This window comes from Cyanistes caeruleus, chromosome 35 (assembly GCF_971803275.1).
Source record: "Cyanistes caeruleus chromosome 35, bCyaCae1.hap1.1, whole genome shotgun sequence".
Classification (NCBI taxonomy): Eukaryota; Metazoa; Chordata; class Aves; order Passeriformes; family Paridae; genus Cyanistes; species Cyanistes caeruleus.
The window spans coordinates 629257-654700 of NC_141736.1; the positions used below are offsets into that span (position 1 = coordinate 629257).

The window sequence follows — 25444 nt, forward strand, 5'->3', positions numbered from 1 at the left end:
GCGCTGACCAGTTAGAAACGCCACCACCAGAGAGGCGGGAACGCGGGAGCCTTGAGCACCCGGAAGTACCGGAGGGCACCGGGGACCCCCGGACGTTAACGGCGGCACCGGGAGCGCGGCCCCCGCCCGGGGAAAGCTCCGGAAACCGCCCCGGCAGCGCCGCGGCCTCGGGACAGGGCCCGGAGCGGGAACGGAGCCGCCGCTGCCCCGTGAGGCGATGCCCCGCCCCCAGCCGTTGTGAGGGCTGTGATTGGCTAAGATCTTTGACGTGCTTCGATTGGCTGAGAGCTCTGATTGACAGGCGCCAGAGCCAATAGGAAGTGAACCCCCCGCTCGCGGGCCCTGAGGCAATAATTAATCAGCAATTAATCCGTAATTAATCAGTAGTCGATCAGTAATTAATGACCCATCCAGCCGGCCCGGAGTGCGGTCAGAACCGGTAAAAAAAAATAAAACGAACCGAGAAAGGAACATTTACAGCAGCGGCCCCCGAGGCCGGCGGGGGAACATTGGGGACACTGAGGGGACATCGGGACCCCTCCCCCACCCCGGGGACATTGGGGACACTGAGGGGTCCCGGGACCCCCCAGGGGACACTGAGGGGACATCGGGACCCCCCCAGTGTCACCCCAGGGCCGGGGGGGGGGGACATTGGGGACATTGGGGGGGACACGGGGGGTCCCGGGCCCCGTGGGAAAGTGCTAGAACGTGGGGGGAGGGGGGTTCCCCCAGGTTTGGGGACATTTTGGGGACACTTTGGGGACGTTTTGGGTCGTCGGTGTCACCGTCGGTGCCTCAGAAGCCATCGGGGTCCCCGGGGGGGGGCGGGGGGGTCCCGGCGGCGCTTGGGCGGTGCCCGAGGGGCTTCTCCTCCTCCTGTGGGGACAGTGGGACACCTTGGGGACACCCTGGGGACACCTTGGGGACACTGGGGGGGATTGGGGACACCTTGGGGACACCTTGGGGACATTGGGGACACCTTGGGGACATTTTCTGGACACTGGGGTGGGGACAGGACTCAGCCCCTGGGGGATCCAGGCTGTCCCCAAGGTCCCCCCTGGGACCCCAAAAACCCCAAACCCCAAAAATCCCAAACCCCAAAAACCCCAAATCCCCAAAATCCCAACCCCTGGGACTCCCAAAAATCCCAAATCCCCAAAATCCCAAATCTCGTTTTTTGGGGTTCCCGTGCCCCCATCCCCCCCCCCCAGGTGGGCTCAGGACACCTTTGGGGACCCCCCCCGTTTTTTGGGGTCACTCACGGCCTCGGCGCTGCCCCACTCGGCCGCGTCCTCCTCGCCCCGCAGCGACTCCGGGCCCTCGTCCTCCAGCTCCGTCAGGTAATCGGATTCCTCTGCGAGCGGCGCGGGGTCAGACACGAACCCGGACCCAGACCCGGACCCCAGACCCAAACCCGGACCCAAATCCAGACCCCAAATCCAGACCCAAATCCGGACCCAAACCTGGACCCAAATCCGGACCCAAACCCGGACCCAAATCCAGACCCAAATCTGGACCCGACACCCAAATCCGAACCCCAAACCCAGACCCCAAACCTGGACCCCAAATCCGGACCCCAGACCCAAATCCGTGCCCCCCTCACACTGTCCCCGTCCCCGCTGTCCCCGCTGTCCCCATCCCCGCTGTCCCCTCTGTCCCCGGTCCCGTCCCCGCTGTCACCGTCGCCGTAGCCGTCGCTCAGGTAGGGCTGGGCGGGTTCGATGCGCGAAACGATCTCGGCCAGGTCGGTGAAACCGGCGCTGGGACAGGTGAGCACCTGAGGGGACACGGGGGGGACACCTGAGAACCTGGGGGACACCTGGGGTGACACCTACGCACATGTGGCCCTTGTGTCCCTCCCCAGGTGTGTCCCAGGTGTCCCCAGGTGTGTTTTTGGTGTCCCCAGGTGTGTCCCCAGCTGTCCCCAGCTGTGTCCCCAGCTGTCCCCAGCTGTCCCCAGGTGTGTCCCCAGCTGTCCCCAGCTGTCCCCAGCTGTCCCCAGCTGTCCCCAGGCTCACGTCCATGCGTTTGCTCTCGTAGAAGTCGGCCGAGCGCCGATCCTTCACCATCTTCTCGATGACGTCCCCGCGGCTCCAGCCCTCGAACACCACCTTGCCGTGCTGGTAGCCCACGTCCTGCAGGGTCACCAAAAACACCGAAAATAACCCAAAAACACCAAAAATGACCCCAAAAACACCAACCATGACCCCAAAAACACCAACCATGACCCCAAAAAAACCAACAATGACCCAAAAACACCAAAAATGACCCCAAAAACACCCAATGATGACCCAAAACCCACCAACGATGACCAAGAACCCCAACCATGACCCCAAAACCCCAAAAATGACCCAAAAACACCCAACAATAACCCAAGAACCCCAATGATGACCCAAGAACCCAAACAATGAACCCCAACGATGACCCAAGAACCCCAACCATGACCAAAAAACCCCAAAAATGACCCAAAAAACCCAACAATGAACCCCAACAATGACCCAAGAACCCCGACCCCCACCTCGGAGCCCCCCGGCCCGTCCCACCGGCCCCGACTCACGTAGATCTCGTCGAACTTGCCGAAGTCCATGGTCTTGAAGCGGTCGATGGGTGGCCGGATGTACTCGCAGTAGGAGCTGGACTTGACCACCTCGAGCTGCCGCACGCAGGACACGTAGGCCAGGCGCGACTGGATCTCCGCCATGTCCGGCACCTGCCGGGACCGGACACTCGGGATGCGTCCGGCACCTCCTCATCGTCGGTTTCGTGGTCATCATCATCGTCATTGTCATGGTCATTGTCATCATCATCATCATGGTCATGGTCATGATTGTCATGGTCATCATCATCATCATCGTCTTCGTCACGGTCATGGTCATTATCATCATCATGGTCATCATCATCATCACTGTCGTCTTCGTCATTGTCATGGTCATTGTCATCATGATCATCATCATCATCATGGTCATTATCATCATCATTGTTGTCTTCGTCATTGTCATGGTCATTGTCATCATCATCATCATGGTCATGGTCATGATTGTCATGGTCATCATCATCATCATTGTCTTTGTCATTGTCATGGTCATCGTCATCATGGTCATCATCATCATCATAGTCATCATCATCATCATCATGGTCATCATCCTTGTCATTGTCATTATCATCCTCATCATCTTCATTATGGTCATTGTCATGGTCATCATCATCATCGTTATGGTCATCATCATCCTCATTGTGGTCATTGTCGTGGTCATCATCATCATCATCCTCATTGTGGTCATTGTCATGGTCATTTTCGTGGTCATCGTCATCATCCTCATCATTGTCATGGTCATGGTCATTGTCATGGTCATCATGATCATCATCCTTGTCATTGTCACAGTCATCATCATCATCATCATCCTCGTTATTGTCATCATCATCATCACCATCAGCTTCACCATCATCCCCATCACCATCCCTTGATGTCCTCCAGGACCATCTCCATCCTTCTCCAGCCCTTTCTCCACCAGCCCTCGTCCCCCGTGGCCCTGGTGCCACCTTGACCTTCTCCCCCTGTGGTCTCACCTTGACCTTCTCCCCCTGTGGTCTCACCTGGACCTTCTCACCCCTCGGTCTCACCTGGACCTTCTCCCCCCGTGGTCTCACCTTGACCTTCTCGGCCCAGGGGTTGAGGCGCTTCCAGAGGAGCCACCAGCCGGACAAGGAGTCTCCGTAGTTGCACAGGTCGGTCTCGTCCTGGCTGCCCACGTCGATGGCGATGACCGTCTTGGCGCCCATGTTGCGCGCGATGTCGGCTGCGGGGACGGACGGACACGGGGACGGCGGGCGGTCAGCGGGGACGGACGGACACGGGGACCGAGCCAGGGTGGGGGTGTCCTCCAGGAGGGGTCAGCGGGGGTGGACGGGGGGACACGGCTGGGGACACCCCCAGGGGCTGGAGGAGGATGGAGATGGGCCTGGGGGACACCAGGGGGTGATGAAGGTGATGAAATGGATGAAGATGTTCCTGGTGGACATCAAGGGAGGAGGAGGAGGATGATGATGATGATGAAGGCCATTTCCACAGGGAAGAGGATGAAGGTGGTCCTGGTGGACACCAAGGGATGATGATGATGATGATATGGATGAAGATGTTCCTGGTGGACATCAAGGGAGGAGGATGATGATGATGATGATGGTGGTGAAGGCCATTTGCACAGGGAAGAGGATGGAGATGTTCCTTATGGATACCAAGGGAGAGTAAAGATGATGATGATCCTGATGATGATCATGATGATCATGATGATGAAGGTCATTTCCACAGGGAAGAGGATGAAGGTGGTCCTGGTGGACACCAAGGAAGGAGAATGATGATGATGATGATGATGAAGGTCATTTGCACAGGGAAGAGGATGAAGGGGGTCCTGGTGGACACCAAGGGATGATGATGATGATGGTGGTGATGGTGATGATGATGAAGGTCATTTGCACAGGGAAGAGGATGAAGGTGGTCCTGGTGGACACCACGGGATGATGATGATCATGATGATGATGATGATGAAGGTCATTTCCACAGGGAAGAGGATGAAGGTGGTCCTGGTGGACACCAAGGGATGATGATGATGATGATATGGATGAAGATGTTCCTGGTGGACATCAAGGGAGGAGGAGGATGATGATGATGAAGGCCATTTGCAGAGGGAAGTGGATGAAGATGGTCATCGAGGACACCAAGGGATGATGGTGGTGATGACGATGAAGGAAGTGGATGAAGATGTTCCTGGTGGACACCAAGGAAGGAGAATGATGATGATGATGATGAAGGTCATTTGCACAGGGAAGAGAATGAAGGTGGTCCTGGTGGACACCAAGGGATGATGATGATGGTGGTGATGGTGATGATGATGAAGGTCATTTGCACAGGGAAGAGGATGAAGATGGCCTGGAGGAGCCTGCAGAGGACATCAGGAGATGGAGGGAGGTTCCGGGAGAACAGAGAGGACACCTGGAGATGGGAACGCCCAGAGATGGACAGTGACGGCTGAAGGTGGCCCAGGAGGTCACCGAGGACACCCAGGGATGGCGCAGGACGGAGACCGAGGCAGGGGAAGGATGGAAATCACCAGGGAAAGCACCCGGGACCAGCAGCAGGTGACACCAGGAGGGGACACCAGAAGGGGACACCAGATAACACCAGGAGGTGACACCGTGAGGGGACACCAGGAGGTGACACCAGATAATGCCAGGAGGTGACACCATGAGGTGACACCATGACATGACACCGTGACATGACACCATGAGGTGACACCAGATAACACCAGGAGGTGACACCATGAGGTGACACCAGGAGGTGACACCAGAAAGTGACACCAGATAACACCATGAGGTGACACCAGGAGGTGACACCAGGAGGTGACACCAGGAGGTGACACCAGGAGGTGACAGAAGGTGAAGATGCCCCAAGGGGGGGTGACCAGCACCGAGGACATCAAAAGATGACACAAGGGGGATGAAAGATGGACCCTGCACGTGGAAAAACGTGGAATTTCCTGGAAAAACCTGGAATTTCCTGGAAAAACCACCCGACATGGAAAAAACAGCAGGAGATGGCCCACGATTGGTGGATCCTGACCATGGAAATCCATGGAATGTTCTGGAAAAAGTGCCTGGCATGGAAAAGGCATCAAGAGATGATCCATGATGGACACAAGATGGATGGATCTGACCATGAGAAGCCATGGAATGTTCTGGAAAACCGCTTGGTATGGAAAAGGCATCAAGAGAGGTTCCATGGTGGACACAAGATGGATGGATCTGACCATGAGAATCCATGGAATGTTCTGGAAAACTTCCTGGCATGGAGAAGCCACCAAGAGATGATGGAAGGTGGATGGATCCTGACCATGAAAATCCATGGAATGTTCTGGAAAACTTCCTGGCATGGAGAAGCCACCACAAGATGATGGAAGGTGGATGGATCCTGACCATGAAAATCCATGGAATGTTCTGGAAAACTTCCTGGCATGGAGAAACCTCAAGATGATGGAAGATGGATGGAACCTGACCATGAAAATCCATGGAATGTTCTGGAAAACCTCCTGGCATGGGGAAACCTCAAGATGATGGAAGGTGGATGGATCCTGACCACAAAAAACCACGGAACGTTCCGGAAACCCACCTGCCACGGGAAAACCCACCAGGACGGATGGATCCCGAGCAGGAAAAACCGCGGAACGTTCCGGAAAAACCACCCAACAACCATTAAAAAAACCAGCGGGCGGACAACAAGAGCCCAGCGAGCGAGCGACGTCCGTGCGTCCGTTCCGTCCGTTCCGTCCGCGCGTCCGTGCGCCGGCCGAGCCCCCGCCCCGCGCCCGCCGTGCCGCCGGAGCCGCGGCGGCCGCACTTGCCTGGCAGGTTGTTGATGTACCCCCCGTCCATCAGGAGGTTGCCGTCCTTGGGGTCGCAGAGCGGGGGGAGGTACCCCGAGAGGGTCATGCTGGCGCGCACGTAGCGCCAGAGCGAGCCTGCGCCGGCCGAACCGGGAACGGCACCGGGAAAACGGGAACGGAACCGGGGAAACGCCGTCAGCGCCGCCGCCCCCGGAGACCGCCCTGCCCTGCCCGCGCCGGGACGCGTCTGCGCCGCCACGGGAGGCGCCCGTGGAGGGCAGAGGAATCCCGGCGCGCCCCTGACCGGTGGTGTGGACGCTCTGGACGTGGTTTTGGGGTGGTTTTGGTGTTTTTTTTGGGGGTGTTTTGGTGGTTTTTGGGGGTGGCCCCGGCGAGCGAGGTGCTGACCTGGGACATTGTTAACATAGCAGCCGTCCACCAGCCAGTGGCTGTCCTTGGGGTCGCAGAGCGGAGGCAGGTAGGGGGTATAGGAGGCACTGGCTCGGACGTAGCGCCAGAGGCTGCCTGGGGACGGAGAGGACACGGTCACGGCCACCGGGGACCGCGGCGGGTGACACGGGGACGGGGGGGACGTCGGCAGCCAGCGGCGAGGGGAGGGGGCCGGGTTAGGAGGGGTCAGCGGGGATTAGTGGGCGTTAGACGGGGCGGGGGCCACCGGCAGCGGGGTGGCCGTGGACGGCTCAATGTCCCAGGTGAGCTCCGGCAGGCCACCACGAGGGTCCCGCCACCACCGCCGTGTCCCCAGCACCAGCGTGTCCCCAGCACCAGCGTGTCCCCAATGCCACCACCATGATGTCCCTACCACCGTGTCCCCACGACCATCACGTCCCCACCGTCGTGTCCCCAACGCCACCGTGATGTCCCCACCACTGTGGTGTCCCCGCCACGGCCCAAACACCGCCACAATGATGTCACATCCCCACCACCACCATGTCCCCAGCAGCACCAGGAAGTCACCACCACCATGATGTTCCCATCATGATGTCCCACCACCACCATGATGTCCCCACCACCCCCACGATGTCCTCACCACCACCATGATGTCCCCACCACCACCATGATGTCCCCATCACCACCATGATGTCCCCATCATGATGTCCCACCACCACCGTGATGTCCTCACCACCATGATGTCCCCACCATGATGTCCCCACCACCACGATGTCCCCACCACCACCACGATGTCCCCACCACCGCCACCATGTCCCCGTGCCGCACGGGGGGTTACTGGGGTTAGTGGTCAGCAGCGGTGTTAGCGCCCCAGCCCCGCCCCGTGTCCTCGCTGTCCCCGTGTCCCCGAGGAGCTCTCACCGTCCGTGTGCACCCGCATGGCCGAGGCCGTGATGTCGGTGGTGACGTTGAAGTAGGGCAGCCACAGGTCCTGCGGGGGACGGCACGGGCTGGGTGACGCCGCGGGGACACCGGGACGGGCCCGGGGTGGGACGGCTGAGGGGACACACCTCGATCTGCTTGTCCTGGAACACTCGGTTGATGCTGGCGTTGAAGGCCGAGCCCGAGAACATGGAGGTGATGGGGTAGGTGAGGTCCAGCACGGTCTCGAAAACGGAATTCATGCACTGGGGGAGGGGGAGGAGGAGGAGGAGGAGGAGGAGGAGGAGGAAGAGGAGGAGGAGAAGGAGGAAGAGAAGGAGGAAGAGGAGGAAGAGGAGAAGGAGGAGGAAAAAGAAGAAGAAAAATGAGGGGGAGAAGGAGGAGAAAGAAAGGAAGAAGAAGAAAGGAGAAGGAGAAAGAAGAAGAGAAGGAGGAAGAAGAAAGGAGAAGGAGGAGAAGGAAAAGGAAAAGGAGGAAAAGGAGAAAAAGGAGAAGAAAAATGAGGGGGAGAAGAAGGAAGAAGGAGAAAGGAGAAGGAGGAAGAAGAAGAGGAGGAAGAGGAGAAGGAGGAAAAGGAGAAGAAAAATGAGGGGGAGAAGAAGAAGGAAGAGGAAAAGGAGGAGGAGAAAAGGAGGAGGAAGAAGAAGTAAAACAGGAAGAGACCGGGTTAGAAACAGCCAGGACAGGGCTGGGCACAGCCTGGGAGGGTCCCTGGGGTGGGATGGCCCCGTCCCTGTGTCCCTGTCCCCCTGTCCCCATGACCCTGTCCCCGTGTCCCCATGTCCCCCTGTCCCTGTCCCCCTGTCCCCGTCCCCCTGTCCCCCCCGTGTGACGCACCCGGGCCCACTCGCGGGCGCGCTGCTTGGTGCGCACGGCGCTGCGCTCCTCGGCGTAGAGCGCGCCGATGAAGGCGCCGATGGAGGTGCCCCCCACCAGGTCAATGGGGATCCCCGACTCCTCCATGGCCTTGATCACCCCGATGTGAGAGCAGCCCCTGCAGGGGAGACGCGGCGTCAGGGGGGACACGGGCTGGGGACAGGGGGGGACACAGGGTGTGGGGACAGGAGGTGGGGACCGGGGGGGTGGGGACAGGGGGACACAGGGTGTGGGGACAGGAGGTGGGGACCGGGGGGGTGGGGACAGGGGGACACAGGGGTGTGGGGACAGGGGGTGTGGGGACATGGGGTCACAAGGACATTGGGTGTGGGGACACAGGGACATGGGGACATGAGGACATGAGGACACGGGGACACAGGGCCATGAGGACACAAAGCCATGAGGACACAGGGACAGGGGACACAGGCCCATGGGGACACAGGGCCATGAGGACACAGGGACTGGGGACACAGGGACATGAGGACACAGAGCCATGAGGACATGAGGACACAGGGACAGGGGACAGGGGACACAGGGACATGAGGACACAGGGACAGGGGACACAGGCCCATGGGGACACAGGGCCATGAGGACACAGGGCCATGAGGACACAGAGCCATGAGGACATGGGGACACAGGGACAGGGGACAGGGGACACAGGGCCATGAGGACACAGGGACATGAGGACACAGGGACATGAGGACATGAGGACACAGGGACATGAGGACACAGGGACAGGGGACACAGGGACAGGGGACACGGTGCCACACGCCCACCTGGCGCCGCCGCCGCCCAGCACCAGGGCGATGGTGTTGCCGGTGAGGACGCGCGCCAGGCGCGAGAAGTCGCTGTGCCGGTCGGCGCTCTTCTCAAACACCTTCTCGTACATCTCCCGCTGCGGGGGGACAGCGGCCGGCTGACGGCCACCCCCGGCCCCGCGGGGACGGTGGCCCCGGTGGCCCCGGTGGCCTCGGGGGGGTCACTCACCAGCTTGGCGGGGCTGCGGCGCGAGAAGACGCGGCGGGGACAGCGGATGTGCAGGTGGCCCGAGCACCAGCTGCGCATGTTGAGCCACTCGACCGTGCGCGCCGGGCCGGCGCCGTCCTCGCGGTGCAGCAGCACCAGCTGCTTCAGCGCCCGCACCGCCGTGTTCTCCAGCATCTGCTCCAGCTGGGGACGGGATGTGTCACCTTCAGAGCGTGGGGACACCCCTGGGACACCCCTGGGACACCCCTGGGACACCCCTGGGACACCCCTAGACCCCAGCACAGCATCTGCTCCAGCTGTGGTGGTGTCACCGTGGGGATGTGTCACCTTCAAAGCGTGGGGACATCCCTGGGACACCCCTAGGACACCCCTGGGACACCCCCAGACCCCAGCACAGCATCTGCTCCAGCTGTGGTGGTGTCACCATGGAGATGTGTCCCATCCCACCCCTGTCCATCCCATCCCACCCCTGTCCCCACCCATGTCCCACCACTGTCCCCATGCTGTCCCCAGGCCGTGTCCCTGTCCCCGTGCTGTCCCCATGCTGTCCCTGATGTCCCCACATTGTCCCTGATGTCCCCAGGCTGTCCCTGATGTCCCCGTGCTGTCCCTGATGTCCCCACACTGTCCCCACGCTGTCCCCGATGTCCCCAGGCTGTCCCTGATGTCCCCAGGCTGTCCCTGATGTCCCCACACTGTCCCCACGCTGTCCCCGATGTCCCCAGGCTGTCCCCGAGCTGTCCCTGATGTCCCCACGCTGTCCCTGATGTCCCCATGCTGTCCCCGATGTCCCCACGCTGTCCCCAATGTCCCCACGCTGTCCCCGCTGTCCCCACGCTGTCCCTGATGTCCCCAGGCCGTCCTCGATGTCCCCGCGCCGTCCCCACCTCTCCGAGGGCGGGCTCCTGCTCTCCCAGCCCCACGATGAGGATGCAGTCGGCCTGGCGGATGCAGCGCAGCGTCCAGGGGGTCAGCGTGCAGTCCGTCTGGTACAGCACGATGCGGTGCAGGTCCTCCTGCTGCGCCAGCCACCCCGACAGCCGGTACTCCTGGATGCTGCGGGGACACCGCGCCGTCAGCGGTGGCCCGAGGGGCGGGAGGGACCGCGGCCGCTGACCGCTGACCGCCGAGCGCCGCCGGTACCTCTCCAGAGCCGAGGAACCCAGGCGGGCGCGGATGATGTCGCTGGTGAGGAGCAGCGTGGGGCCTGTGGAGGGGGGGATGTGGTCAGTGGTGTGGGGATGTGGTCATCTCCAGGCCGTGGGGATGTGGTCATCTCCAGGGTGTGGTCATCTCCAGGCCGTGGGGATGTGGTCATCTCCAGACCATGGGCACCTCCACGCCACAGGGATGTGGTCATCTCCAGGACGTGGGCACCATCGTGGCATGGGGATGTGGTCATCTCCAGGACCACATCATCACGGCCATGGTCACCGTGCCACAGTCACAACCCCATGGTCACCATCCCATGGTCAACATCCCATGGTCACCACCCCATGGTCAATGTCCCATGGTCACCACCCCATGGTGGTCAGTGTGCCATGGTCACCACCCCATGGTGGTCAATGTCCCATGGTCACCACCCCATGTTGTTCAGTGTCCCATGGTCATCACCCCATGTTGGTCAGTGTCCCATGGTCACCACCCCATGGTGGTCACCATCCCGTGTGGTCACCATCCCACAGTCACCATCCTGTGGTCACCATCCCACGGTCACCATCCCGTGGTGGTCACCATCCCACAGTCACCATCCTGTGGTCACCATCCCACGGTCACCATCCCGTGGTGGTGACCATCCCGTGGTGGTGACCATCCCGCGGTGACGGTCCGGCGGTGGCCGCTCACCGATGGCGTTGAGCGCGTGCTGCAGCTCCAGCGTGAAGGCCGCCATGGGCACCTCGTCGCACACGGGCAGCACGGCCACCGTCGACAGGTTGCTGGTGGGGTTGATGGGCTCCGAGCTGGAGGCCACGCCCAGGCCAGACCCTGGGTGGACACCGAGGAGTGGACACGCAGCTCTGGTGGCGACCACCGGCCCCGCCGAGGCCACCAGGGTTGTCCTACCTGGGAAGGGCCCGCGGAGCTGCTGGAGGTTGCCCAGGATCTTCTGGCTCAGGAGGTGGATGAGGCGGGTGACCACCTGTGGGGACAAGGACAGGGACGGCCATCAGAGCCGGCAGGGTCATCAGCAGCCCGGGCCGGTGTCCTGCAGGAGATCCTGGGTGCCACCACCACCGTCTGTCCTTGGAGATCTCAGCTGCCATCCAGCCCCATCCATCAACACCTCAGGTGGCATCAACCCTCACCCCTGGGGACCTCAGGTGCCACCACCCATCCTTGAGAACCTCAGGTGCCACCACCACCACCCATCCATCAAGACCTCAGGTGCCACCACCTATCCTTGGGGACCTCAGGTGCCACCACCACCCATGCCTGGGGATCTCAGGTGCCATCAACCCTCACCCTTGAGGACCTGAGGTGCCACCACCACCCATCCCTGGGGACCTCGGGTGCCACCAACACCCATCCATCAACACCTCAGGTGCCACCACCCCTCACTCTTGGGGACCTCAGGTGCCACCACCCATCCTTGGGGACCTCAGGTGCCACCACCCCCTTCCTCCACTCTCCTCCTCCAACAGCTTCATTAACTCCTTCATTACAGCCGGTTCTAATTAGAGCCACGGCCACCAGCTGGGCCACGGGGCCACCTCGGCGGGCCACCAGGGGCTACCTGCGGGTATCTCCTCTTGATGTTGTTGAGGGTCCCCTCGGGCAGCTTGGCCAGCTCCGTGTCCCTCACCGCGTGCACCGTGGTGGCCCTGGGCTGCCGCGTCAGCGCCTCCACCTGCGGGGGCAACCCAGCCGTGGAACCACCCGGGGACGTCCCCGCGGCGTCCCCGCGGTGCTGCCGGTGCCGGTGCAGGTGACACTGACCACGCCCACCAGGTCGCCGCGGCCGTACTCGCCCACCAGCTCCTTCTTGCCGCTGCCCTTCTGGATGACCGAGCGCAGCCGCCCGTTGAGGACGATGTAGGTGCAGTCCGACTTGTCCCCCTGCCTGGGGACAGCGCTGGTGGCACCTCTGCTGGCCGTCCCCCGAGCTCAGGTGGACGCCTGGGTGCGGTCACTCACCTGTAGAGCGCCCGGCCGGCCTCCACGGCCATCCAGTCGATGGCGAAGTCCATCTGGCGCACGAAGGGCGACATGCGGGCGGCCACCGTGTGGGCCACGCTCAGGACCACGCTGGGCTGCTCCCGCATGATCCTGGGGGGGACACGGCCACGCCGTGGTCACCCCAAAATGTCCCACCCCAAGGTGGGGGAGCTCAAGGGTGGAGGGTGACCGTCGGCATCGTGGTGGCCTCTCGCTCGGGACAGCCCAGAACTCCGCCCTGGGGTGTTGCCCCACCTTGGGAAGGATCCCCGGGGAGATGTTTTGGGGTTCCACCACCCTCTGGGGGAGGAACCTGCACCTGGTGTCCCACCCAGTGGGGTCCTGTCATCGGCACCGCAGCAGAGGGCGGTGCTGAAGAAGATGAGGAGCTCGAGGGTCTCCAGCTGAGCATTCCCAGCTCCCTCAGCCCCTCCTGACCCTTCCTCATCCTGGTGGCCTCTTTCGGGCACTTCCAAAGGTTTCTTTTTCCACGTTTTGGTGACCAAAACTTCACAAAATACCCAGAACTTCGTGGAATATCCAACTTGAGGCCTGGGGACAACCCCGAGGCAACGGGGGCCACCATAAAGTGATGGGGGACCACCTCAAAGAGATGAGGGACCACCCCAAAACCATGTGGGACCATCCCAAAGTTATGGGAACCATCCCAAAGCCATGTGGGACCACCCCAGAGATGTGGGACCACCTCAAAGCCATGAGGAACCACCTCAAAGCCATGTGGGACCACCCCAAAACCACGTGGGACCATCCCAGAGATGGGGGACCGCCCCAAAGTGATGAGGAACCACCCCAAAGCCTTGTGGGACCACCCCAAAACCACGTGGGACCATTCCAGAGATGTGTGACCACCCCAAAACCATGTGGGACCACCCCAAAATGATGGGAACCATCCCAAAGCCATGTGGGACCATCCCAGAGACATGTGACCACCCCAAAGCCATGAGGAACCACCTCAAAGCCACGTGGGACCACCCCAAAACCACATGGAACCACCCCAGAGTGATGAGGAACCACCCCAAAACCATGTGGGACCATCCCAGAGACATGTGACCACCCAAAAGCCATGAAGAACCACCCCAAAGCCATGAGGAACCACCCCAAAGCCACGTGGGACCCCCTGAGCCCAGGGAGCACCACCAAGCGCCGCAGATCCACCACGGGGACGCGGCAGGACTCACTCGTAGAAGTCAGACTTGGAGATCTTGAGGAAGGTGCAGTCGCGGTTGGCCTTGATGGTGAAGATGAGAGGTTCCCCGGTGAGCACGGCCAGCTGTCCCACCAGCTCGCCGGGCTGCGTGAGGAACAGGCAGACGTCCTCCTCCTTGTCGATCATGCGCTGGTAGACGTGGAGACACCCCCAGAGCACGAAGTGCAGGCTCACGTCCTGCCGAGGAGGTCCCCTGTCACCTCCCGAGGTCACCCCGGGAGGTCCCACCACCACCATGAGAGGTTCTTCTGGTTGTTCTCTGCTCTTGGGGTGGTTTCTGCCCCACCATGAGGTAGGAGGAGGTGAAGGTCCCCCAAAACACACCCGGTCACCTTGGTGTGGTGGACCAGTGTCCACCATTGCCACCCCCTGTCACCTCCCAAGGTCACCCCGGGAGGTCCCACCACCATCATGAGGGGTTCTTCTGGTTCTCCTCGGGTTGTTCTTGCCCCACCACGAGGTAGGAGGAGGTGAAGGTCCCCCAAACCCCACCTGGTCACCCTGGCGAGCGATGACCGTGCCGCCCTTGGCGTGGTGGAGCAGCACGCGGTTGTTGAGCAGAGAAGGGTCCTGGAGAGGAGAACGAGACCATTGTGGGGTCACCATGAGGGTGATGGGATGGCCAGGAGGCCATGGAGACCACCACAAAGCAATGGGGTCCGCCATGAGGAGATGGAAACCCACCCCAAAGTGATGGGGGACCACCATAAAGGTGGCCAAGACCACCACGGAGAACTCACCAGGAGCCCATCCCGACCCTACAGGACCACCAGGAACTCACCAGGAACCCACCAGGAACCCACCAGGAACCCATCCCAACCCTACAGGACCACCAGGAACCCATCAAGAACCCACCAGGAACCCATCCCAACCCTCCAGGACCACCAGGAACCCACCAGAAACCCACCAGGAACCCATCCTGACCCTACAGGACCACCAGGAACCCACCAGGAGCCCATCCCGACCCTACAGGACCACCAGGAACCCCCAGGAACCCACCAGGAACCCATCCTGACCCTACAGGACCACCAGGAACGCACCAGAAACCCACCAGGAACCCACCCCGACCCCACAAAGCCCTCTGTGACCCTGTGGCCACCCTCACCTCAATCTTCATGAGCTTGATGAGCTCCCGCTTGGCCTCCTCGAAGATGTCGCTGGTCTGGCGGCCCTGGTAGGGCCCGAAGGGACAGGTCCCCGTGGCGGTGGCCGTGGCCGTGTCCTCCTCGCAGGAGCTGTAGTGGTAGATCCCCGAGGGCTGCTCCTCCAGCGTCACCGACTTGCGCTCCTTGGGCTCCTGGGACGCCTGGGGGGGATTCGGGGGGGGATTTGGGGTGGGATTTATGGGGGATTTGGGGTGGGATTCAGGGTGGGATTTGGGGTGGGATTCAGGAGGAATCTGGGTGGGATTCAGGGTGGAATTTGGGGTGGGATTTGGGGGGATTTGGGGTGGGATTCAGGACAGGATTTGGGGTGGGATTCGAGAGGAATCTGGGTGGGATTTGGGGTGGGATTTATGGGGGATTTGGGGTGGGATTCAGGAGGAATCTGGGTGGGATTCAGGGTGGAATTTGGGGTGGGATTTGGGGGGATTTGGGGTGGGATTCAGGACAGGATTTGGGGTGGGATTCAGGAGGAATCTGGGTGGGATTCAGGAGGAATTTGGGTGGGATTTGGGGTGGGATTCAGGAGGAATCTGAGGTGGGACTCAGGAGGAATCTGGGTGTGACTCAGAAGGATTTGGGGTGGGATATGGGTGGGATTTGGGTGGGATTTGGGTGGGATTTGGGGTGGGATTTGGGTGGGATTTGGGGTGGAGTTCAGGAGGAATCTGGGTGGGATTTGGGGTGGGATTTGGGGTGGGGTTCAGGAGGAATCTGGGTGGAATTCAGGAGGAATCTGGGTGGGATTTGGGTGGGATTTGGGTGGGATTTGGGGTGGAGTTCAGGAGGAATCTGGGTGGAATTCAGGAGGAATCTGGGTGGGATTTGGGTGGGATTTGGGTGGGATTTGGGTGGGATTTGGGTGGGACTCAAGGTGGGACTCAAGGTGTGCCTCAGCAGGAACCCCAGCCGTACCTGCCCGAAGGCTTCAGGAGGAATCTGGGTGGGATTTGGGGTGGGATTTGAGTGGGATTTGGGGTGGGATTTGGGGTGGGATTTGGGGTGGGATTTGGGGTGGGATTTGGGGTGGGGTTCAGGAGGAATCTTGGTGTGACTCAGGAGGAATCTGGGTGGGATTTGGGTGGGATTTGAGTGGGATTTGGGGTGGGATTTGGGGTGGGATTTGGGGTGGGATTTGGGGTGGGGTTCAGGAGGAATCTTGGTGTGACTCAGGAGGAATCTGGGTGGGATTTGGGTGGGATTTGGGTGGGATTTGGGTGGGATTTGGGTGGGATTTGGGTGGGATTTGGGGTGGGGTTCAGGAGGAATCTGGGTGGGATTTGGGTGGAATTTGGGTGGGATTTGGGTGGGATTTGGGTGGGATTGGGGTGGCACTCAAGCTGTGCCTCAGCAGGAACCCCAGCCGTACCTGCCCGAAGGCGCCGGTGCTGTCCTCCTGCAGCGACACCGAGATGCGCCCGCGCTCGTAGGCCATGTCGAAATCCGAGCGAGGACCCTTCTGGATGCCTGGCCGGGGTCAGGGGGTCACCAAACGGTGACAAAGCCACCCCTGGGTGACGGCCACACCCCCGCAGCTCACCGGAGATGTCCACGGGCATGGAGATGCAGCGGCTCAGCAGCGGCGGCGGCGCCGGGGCCTCCAGGCCGGTGCCTTTCATCAGCTCGGCTTCGGGAGGAGAAACCCCAAAAACAACCCTGAGCACGGGGTGGTGGAGACCCCAAAAACCATCGGGGTGGGGTCTCGGGGGTCTCACCGGCGTCCCGGCCCTCGTCGGCGCTGCCCAGGCCGCGCTTGCCGTGCCGGACCGGGCTGGTGCGGGCGGCGTGGCCGGGCTGAGGGAAGAGCCGCAGGGGCTGCATGTCCTGGAGGTTTGGGGACAAGGGGACATCAGAGGGACAAGGGGACATCAGAGGGACAAGGGGACATCAGAGGGACCTGGTCCAGCTCAGGACCTCCCCAGATTTCAGTCTCAGTTCTGGCCAGAGAGATCGTTGGCATCGGGGTTTGGAGAGTTGGGTTTGGGGTGGCCACGGTTGGGTTTGGGGTGGCCACGGTTGGGTTTGGGGTGGCCACGGTTGGGTTTGGGGTGGTCACGGTTGGGTTTGGGGTGGTCACAGTTGGGTTTGGGGTGGCCACGGTTGGGTTTGGGGTGGTCACAGTTGGGTTTGGGGTGGCCACGGTTGGGTTTGGGGTGGCCACGGTTGGGTTTGGGGTGGCCACAGCCGGCTCTGGGGTGGTCATGGTTGGGTTTGGTGGCCACAGTTGGGTTGGGGGTGGTCACAGTTGGGTTTGGGGTGGCCACGGTTGGGTTTGGGGTGGCCATGGTTGGGTTTGGTGGCCACAGTTGGGTTGGGGGTGGTCACAGCAGGGTCTGGGGTGGTCACAGCCGGGTCTGGGGTGGTCACAGCTGGGTCTGGGGTGGTCACTCACGTGGCTGAAGAGCTCGTTGGTCAAGCCCAGGTAGTTGTGCAAGGCCAGGAAGGTGACGCGCTGCAGCCGCACCATGATGATCTGCGGGGCCGGGGAGGGGACACGAGGCCACCGTGGGTCCCCTGCCACCCCCAGGGACCTCCCGGGGGGTCCCCAAGAGCCCGACCCACCTGCACCACCCTGACCAGGCTCTCGGGGTACTTCTCGAAGACGGCCGAGAAGGCCTCGACCGGCAGGCGCAGCACGGTGGAGTCCTCGGCGGCGCGGGCGCACACCGTCCGGTACGGCCGCTGGTGGCCCTGGGGACACCGCGTGGGGACAGCTCAAGGTCATGGGTGGCACCGGGGATTGGGCACTTGGGTTTGTGGTGGCCACAGTTGGGTTTGGGGTGGCCACGGTTGGGTTTGGTGGCCACAGTTGGGTTTGGGGTGGCCATGGTTGGGTTTGGTGGCCACAGTTGGGTTTGGGGTGGCCATGGTTGGGTTTGGGGTGGCCATGGTTGGGTTTGGGGTGGTCACGGTTGGGTTTGGTGGCCACGGTTGGGTTTGTGGTGGCCACAGTTGGGTTTGGGGTGGCCACGGTTGGGTTTGGGGTGGCCATGGTTGGGTTTGGGATGGTCATGGTTGGGTTTGGGATGGTCACGGTTGGGTTTGGTGGCCACGGTTGGATTTGGTGGCCACGGTTGGGTTTGGGGTGGCCACGGTTGGGTTTGGGATGGTCACGGTTGGGTTTGGGGTGGTCACAGTTGGGTTTGGGGTGGTCACAGTTGGGTTTGGGGTGGTCACGGTTGGGTTTGGGGTGGTCACGGTTGGGTTTGGGGTGGTCACAGTTGGGTTTGGGGTGGTCACAGTTGGGTTTGGGGTGGCCATGGTTGGGTTTGGGGTGGCCGCAGTGGAGTTTGGGGTGGTCACGGTTGGGTTTGGGGTGGTCACGGTTGGGTTTGGGGTGGTCACGGTTGGGTTTGGGGTGGTCACAGTTGGGTTTGGGGTGGTCACAGTTGGGTTTGGGGTGGTCACGGTTGGGTTTGGGGTGGTCACGGTTGGGTTTGGGGTGGTCACAGTTGGGTTTGGGGTGGTCACAGTTGGGTTTGGGGTGGCCATGGTTGGGTTTGGGGTGGCCACAGTGGAGTTTGGCGTGGCCACGGTTGGGTTTATGGTGGCCACGGTTGGGTTTGGTGGCCATGGTTGAGCTGGAGGTGTTTGGGGACAGCCTGGGCGGGTCGGGGACAGTCACCCATTGACCTCAGTGTGGTTTGGGGACATCGCCCACGGCGTCCCCGAGGGTTTGGGGACGCGGTCGCTACCGTGATGACGTCGAGGATGCTGAGCAGGCTGTGGACGCTGTCCCCAGGGAACACCTCCTTCATCACCGTCTCCTTCCCGTCCTGCCAGGACACAGCCCGTGTCCCCTGGTGTCCCCTGGGGTCCCCTGGGCGTCCCAAGAATGTCCCCGATGTCCCCTGGGTGTCCCCTGGGGTCCTCTGGGTGTCCCCTGGTGTCCCCAGCCTGTCCCTGATGTCCCCAGTCTGTCCCCAACGTCCCCAGGCTGTCCCCAGGCTGTCCCCAGACTGACCCCAATACCCCCAAGACGTCCCCAAATGCCCCCAGGATGTCCCCAAATGCCCCCAGAATGTCCCCAATGCCCCCAGGACGTCCCCAGGATGTCCCCAGATGTCCCCAGGATGTCCCCAAATGCCCCCAGGATGTCCCCAAATGTCCCCAGATGTCCCCAGGTGTCCCCTCACCGCCTCGGTGAGCAGCAGCTCCAGCTTGCCCTCCTGCAGGACGTAGATGCTGGTGTCGGGCTGGCCGGGCCGGAACACGTCCTCGCCCTGCTGGCACTGCTGGAACACCATGTGCTTGCACAGCTCCAGGAACAGCGGCTTCTCAAAGTGTCCCAGCACCCTGCGGGGACACCGTGGGGACAGCGGTGACACCCAGGGGACAGCGGTGACACCCAGGGGACAGCGGTGGCACCCAGACCCGCCCCAGGTGCTTGCACAGCTCCAGGAACAGCGGCTTCTCAAAGTGTCCCAGCACCCTGCGGGGACACCGTGGGGACAGCGGTGACACCATGGGGACAGTGGTGACACCCAGGGGACAGCGGTGACACCCAGGGGACAGCGGTGGCACCCAGACCCGCCCCAGGTGCTTGCACAGCTCCAGGAACAGCGGCTTCTCAAAGTGTCCCAGCACCCTGCGGGAACACCGTGGGGACAGCGGTGACACCGTGGGGACAGCGGTGACACCCAGGGGGCAGCGGTGACACCCAGGGGACAGCGGTGGCACCCAGACCCGCCCCAGGTGCTTGCACAGCTCCAGGAACAGCGGCTTCTCAAAGTGTCCCAGCACCCTGCGGGGACACCGTGGGGACAGCGGTGACACCCAGGGGACAGCGGTGACACCCAGGGGACAGCAGTGACACCCCCAGGGCAGACGTGACACCCCCAGGACAGCGGTGACACCCAGGGGACAGCGGTGACACCCCCAGGACAGCGGTGACACCCAGGGGACAGCGGTGACACCCCCAGGACAGCGGTGATACCGAGGGGACATCAGTGACACCGAGGGGACAGCGGTGACACCGAGGGGACATTGGTGACACCGAGGGGACATTGGTGACACCCAGGGGACACGGGGAGCGCCTGGCAGGGCCTCACCGCACGTTCTTGAGCATGTAGAGCACCTCGGAGGGCAGGTGGGACGAGGCCACGTCGAACTCGGTCAGGTCGGCCTCCAGCACCGAGGGCGGCGGCTCCTTCAGCTGCAGCGTGGGAGGTTCCTTCTGGATCCGCAGGAAGCTGGCCGAGACCCTGGGGACAGCGTGGGGACATGGGGACATCATGGGGACACCATGGGGACAGTGTGGGGACAGCATGGGGACATGGGGACAGCTTGGGGACACCACAGGGACAGCACAGACAGCGTGGGAGGTTCCTTCTGGATCCGCAGGAAGCTGGCAGAGACCCTGGGGACAGCGTGGGGACACCGTGGGGACAGCGTGGGGACAGCGTGGGGACAGTGTGGGGACAGCATGGGGACATGGGGACAGCATGGGGACACCACAGGGACAGCACAGACAGCGTGGGAGGTTCCTTCTGGATCCGCAGGAAGCTGGCCGAGACCCTGGGGACGGCGTGGGGACACCGTGGGGACAGTGTGGGGACAGTGTGGGGACACTGTGGGGACATGGGGACATCATGGGGACACCATGGGGACAGCACAGACAGCATGGGAGGTTCCTTCTGGATCCGCAGGAAGCTGGCAGAGACCCTGGGGACAGCGGGGACAGCTTGGGGACATCGTGGGGACACCGTGGGGACACCGTGGGGACAGTGTGAGGACATGGGGACATCATGGGGACACCATGGGGACAGCACAGACACCACGGGGACAGCACAGACAGTGTGGGAGGTTCCTTCTGGATACGCAGGAAGCTGGCCAAGACCCTGGGGACAGCGTGGGGACAGCTTGGGGACACCGTGGGGACACCGTGGGGACAGTGTGAGGACATGGGGACATCATGGGGACATCATGGGGACAGCACAGACAGCGTGGGAGGTTCCTTCTGGATCCGCAGGAAGCTGGCCGAGACCCTGGGGACACCGTGGGGACATGGGGACAGCGTGGGGACAGCGTGGGGACAGCGTGGGGACAGCGTGGGGACAGCGTGGGGACAGCAGGGACACCGTGGGGACAGCGTGGGGACACCGTGGGGACAGCGGCCGCTCACTTCTTGGCGATGCTGAGCACCTTGAGCTTCTTGCGGCTGCGCAGGCGCGCGGCACCGCCGGGAACACCAACGTCCACCAGCGACGACGTGGACTGGGACACCTGGCCCGAGGGGACACGGGGTCAGTGTGGGGACATGGGGACAGCCCAGGGACATGGGGACAGTGTGGGGACATGGGGACAGCCCAGGGGACACCTGGCCAGAGGGGACACGGGGTCAGTGTGGGGACACGGGGACAGCCCAGGGGACACAGGGACATCGCAGGGGACACGGGGACAGCCCAGGGGACACGGGGACAGCCCAGGGGACACCTGGCCAGAGGGGACACGGGGACAGTGTGGGGACACAGGGACAGCCCAGGGGACACCTGGCCAGAGGGGACACGGGGTCAGTGTGGGGACATGGGGACAGCCCAGGGGACATGGGGACAGTGTGGGGACACAGGGACAGCCCAGGGGACACGGGGACAGCCCAGGGGACACAGGGACAGCCCAGGGGACATCCCAGGGGACACAGGGACAGCCCAGGTGACACAGGGGACATCCCAGGGGACAGCCCAGGTGACACAGGGACGGCCCAGGGGACACAGGGGACATCCCAGGGGACAGCCCAGGGGACACAGGGACAGCCCAGGTGACACAGGGACATCCCAGGGGACACGGGGACGGCCACCCCCGCCGCACCCGAGGGTCACCTTACGCATGATCTTGCGGCTGTAGAACAGGACCTTGTCCCGCTTGCGGAAGCGGTAGCGCGGCGGCTCCTGCGCTGGCACCTCTGGGGACAGCCAGGGGACGTCAGGGGATGGCCCTGTCACCTCCCCCGTGTCCCCAGGGTCACCAGGGAGGGGTGGCACTCACTCTTGAGGCGCAGCCACCAGCCCAGCACGGCCACGGCCATGATGAGCACCGTCAGGCCCAGGATGGTCCCCAGCACCTGGGGAGGGAGAGGGATGTCCCCAAAGTGTCCCCAAGGGGATGGGGACAAGCACAGAGGGGCTGTGGCCGGGTTGGGGACAGAGATGTGTCCCCAGGGGATAAGGCTGTGTCACCTCAGGGGTCAGTGGGGACGTGGGGACACCGTCCCTGGGGATGCTGAGGACACGGGGACACTGTCCTTGGGGACACTGGGGACATTGGGGACACTGTGTATGGAGACAGAGGGAAACAGGACATGGGGACAGGGGGACACAGGTCACACAGGGACACGGGGTCACAGGGGACAGAGGACACAGGGGACACAGGACACGAGGACATGGGGACACAGGGGACACAGGACATGGGGACAGGGGACACGGGACACAGGGCACAGAGGACACAGGTGACACGGGTGACACAGGTGACACGGGTGACACAGGACACAGGTGACACGGGACACAGGGCACAGAGGACACAGGTGACACGGGTGACACAGGACACAGGGCACAGGTGACACGGGACACAGGGCACAGAGGACACGGGTGACACAGGTGACACAGGTGACACAGGTGACACCGCCGCTCACCGCGCGCGCCGGGAGCTGCTCCCTGCTGAAGACCCCCAGCAGCCCCCTGAGGAGAGTGGCCTGTGGGGACAAAGGGACAGCTGAGCCCCGGTGCCACCCCCGGGCCTGGGGACACCGCGGTGACAGGGATGGGGACACGGGGACAGGGACGGGGACAGGGCCCACCTCGGCCTCCTGCTGCGACTCGCTCTGCCCCATGGCCGGGGCGGGCCGCGCCCAGCCAGAACCCTGCCAGAAACGGGGAAAAACGGGGAAAAAACGGGAAAAAACGGGAAAAAATGGGGGGAAAATGGGTGAGGAAACAGAGAAAATGGGGAAAAATGGGAAAAAACAGGGAAAAAATGGGAGAGGAAACAGGACAGAAGGGGGAAAATGGGGAAAAAAGGGGGGAAAATGGGGAAAAACGGGGGGAAAATGGGAGGAAATGGGGAAAAATGGGGAAAAATGGGGAAGGGAATAGGGAAAAATGGAGAAAAAATAGGGGAGAACAGGGAAAATGAGGAAAAATGGGGAAAAACAGGGAAAAAATGGGGGGAATAACAGGAAAAACAGGGAGGAAACGTGTGGAAACAGGGAAGAAACAGGGAAAAATGGGGGAATATGGGGAAAAATGAGGAAAAATGGGAGGAAACAGGGGAAAATGGGGGGAAATGGGGAAAAAACGGGGGAAAATGGGGAAAAACGGGAAGAATGAGGAAAAAACGGGGGAAAATTGGAAGGAATGGGGAAAAATGAAGAAAAACAGGGAAAAATAGGGAGGGAAACAGAGAAAAACGAGGAAAAATGGGGGGAAAATCAGGGAAAAAGAGGAGTCGGTGCCAAGGAGGTGACAGGCAGGTGCCACCTCCCAGCAGGTCCTGCTTGTCCCCAAGGTGTCCCCAAAGCACTCGGGGAGCAGAGGGGACCTGGCTGTCCCCTCCCTTGGGGACAGGAGCGGTGCCAAGGCCACCGGGCGCTGTCACCCGGCGCTGCTGGCACGGCCTGGCCCTGCCGTGTCCCCATTGTCACCCTGTCCTTGGCAAGGACAACCCCCCCTGGTGACAATTGTCCCCCTCATTGTCCCCCCCAAATTATCCCCCCCCCAACAAGGTTTTATTGTCACCCCGAATTAATTTATTATTAATTTATTGCCTCATCAAATTAATTTAGTTGTGCCCCGCTGAGTTATTTGCCTTCCCAGGGCGGTTATTATCGCCTCATTAATTAATTATCTCTCATATATTAATTGTCCCCTCACAAATTACCCCCCCAGGTCGTTATTGCCCCTCCCAGGATCATTATTATCCCCTCATTAATTAATTACCTCCTCACATCATAATTGCCCCCTCACAAATTAAGCCCCCCAGGTCGTTATTGCCCTTCCCAGGATCATTATTATCTCCTCATTAATTAATTACCCCCTCACATCTTAATTGCCCCCCATGAATTGCCCCTCCCAGGCCGTTATTATCCCCTCATTAATTAATTACTCCCTCACAAATTAACCACGCCCCCCCGGGCTGTTATTGCTCCTCCCAAACCGTTATTATCCTCTCATTAATTAATTAATTTCGCCCTCACACCTTAATTGCCCCTTCACATTGTAATTGCCCCCTCATGAATTGCCCCTCCCAGGCCGTTATTATCCTCTCATTAATTAATTACCCCCTCACATCTTAGCTGCCCCCTCACAAATTACCCCCAGGCCATTATTGCCCCTTCTGAGATTGCTATTACCCCCTCATTAATTAATTATCTTCTCGCATTTCATTATCCCCTCACATCTTAATTACCCCCTCAGGGCCGTAATTGCCTCCTCAGGGCCGTAATTACCCCCTCAAGGCCTTTATTGCCCCCTCAGGCCGTTATTGCCCCCCTCAAAGCTGTTATTGCCCCCCTCAGGGCCGTAATTGCCCCTTCAAGGCCTTAATTGCCCCCTCAGGGCCATAATTACCCCCTCAGGGCCTTATTGCCCCCCTCAAGGCCTTTATTGCCCCCTCAAGGCTGTTATTACCCCCTCAGGGCCGATACTTCCCCCTCAGAGCCTTTATTTCCCCATCAGGGCCTTTATTTCCCCCTCAGGCCGTTACTTCCCCCCCCCAGTCCGTTATTACCCCCTCAGGACCGATATTACCCCCTCAGGACCGATATTTCCCCCTCAGGGCCGTTATTGCCCCCTCAGGGCCATAATTACCCCCTCAGGGCCATAATTACCCCCTCAGGCCGTTATTTCTCCCCCACTCCGTTATTGCCCCTCAGAGCCGTTATTGCCCCCCCCCAGTCATTACCCCCCCACTCCGTTATTGCCCCCCCACTCCGTTATTGCCCCCCCACTCCGTTATTGCCCCCTCAGGGCCGTTATTGCCCCCCCCATTCCGTTATTGCCCCCTCAGACCCCGCTGCCCCCCCCCGCCTCCCTCTCCCCTCAGCGCTCCCCCCCCCCCACCTGCCCTCAGACCCACCCCCCCTAAACCTTCACTGCCCCCGGACCCCCAAACCCGGTGAAGCCCCCCAGGACCCCCCCAAACCGAGTGAAGCCCCCCCCGGAGCCCCTCGGGACCCTCCCCGAGACCCCCCGGCCCCCCCTCACCGGCCGCCGCTCTCGCCCCGCTCCGGCCCTGGCGGCGGCCGCGGCCCCCGCGCGGTCATGGCCCCTTTAAGGCTGTCCCGCCTCCTGTATGACGTCACTCAAGCGGCGCCA

At 61.6% G+C, this 25444-nt stretch overlaps 1 protein-coding gene across 3 annotated transcripts; it reads right to left on the minus strand.

Moving 5' to 3' along the window:
• Nucleotides 1–376: 376 nt before the first annotated feature.
• On the minus strand, nt 377–25426 carry PNPLA6 (patatin like domain 6, lysophospholipase). Of its 3 annotated transcripts, XM_086871484.1 has the most exons (37): nt 25334–25426; nt 22930–22992; nt 22765–22824; nt 22122–22197; nt 21956–22038; nt 21262–21362; nt 20189–20341; nt 19274–19433; nt 18833–18913; nt 17700–17828; nt 17530–17610; nt 16853–16961; nt 16678–16764; nt 16507–16604; nt 15080–15280; nt 14467–14544; nt 13946–14151; nt 12726–12857; nt 12528–12651; nt 12325–12438; nt 11655–11730; nt 11436–11576; nt 10734–10797; nt 10478–10646; nt 9591–9773; nt 9380–9498; nt 8565–8721; nt 7856–7972; nt 7707–7776; nt 6783–6899; nt 6393–6509; nt 3649–3797; nt 2558–2710; nt 2019–2135; nt 1681–1777; nt 1263–1354; nt 377–876 (listed from the first exon to the last, which is right to left on the minus strand). In XM_086871484.1, the coding sequence occupies exons 2-37, from the start codon at nt 22960–22962 to the stop codon at nt 796–798; spliced, it is 4125 nt and encodes a 1374-aa protein (XP_086727610.1). In that variant the 5' UTR covers nt 22963–22992; nt 25334–25426; the 3' UTR covers nt 377–795. The 3 variants fall into 3 exon arrangements, with proteins under 3 accessions (XP_086727610.1, XP_086727611.1, XP_086727612.1); XM_086871485.1 differs by lacking the exon at nt 6783–6899; XM_086871486.1 differs by lacking the exon at nt 6393–6509.
• Between the last annotated feature and the right edge of the window lie 18 nt (nt 25427–25444).

Bases quoted from the DNA above. Each gene is read 5' to 3' on its own strand.
- PNPLA6 (XM_086871484.1), bottom strand. From the start codon at position 22,962: ATGGGGCAGAGCGAGTCGCAGCAGGAGGCCGAG. The intron at 22,198-22,764 runs GTGAGCGGCGGT...CTCCCTCCCCAG, and splicing joins AGCAGCTCCCGGCGCGCGCG to GTGCTGGGGACCATCCTGGG. The intron at 22,039-22,121 runs GTGAGTGCCACC...GGCTGTCCCCAG, and splicing joins CTGGTGGCTGCGCCTCAAGA to AGGTGCCAGCGCAGGAGCCG.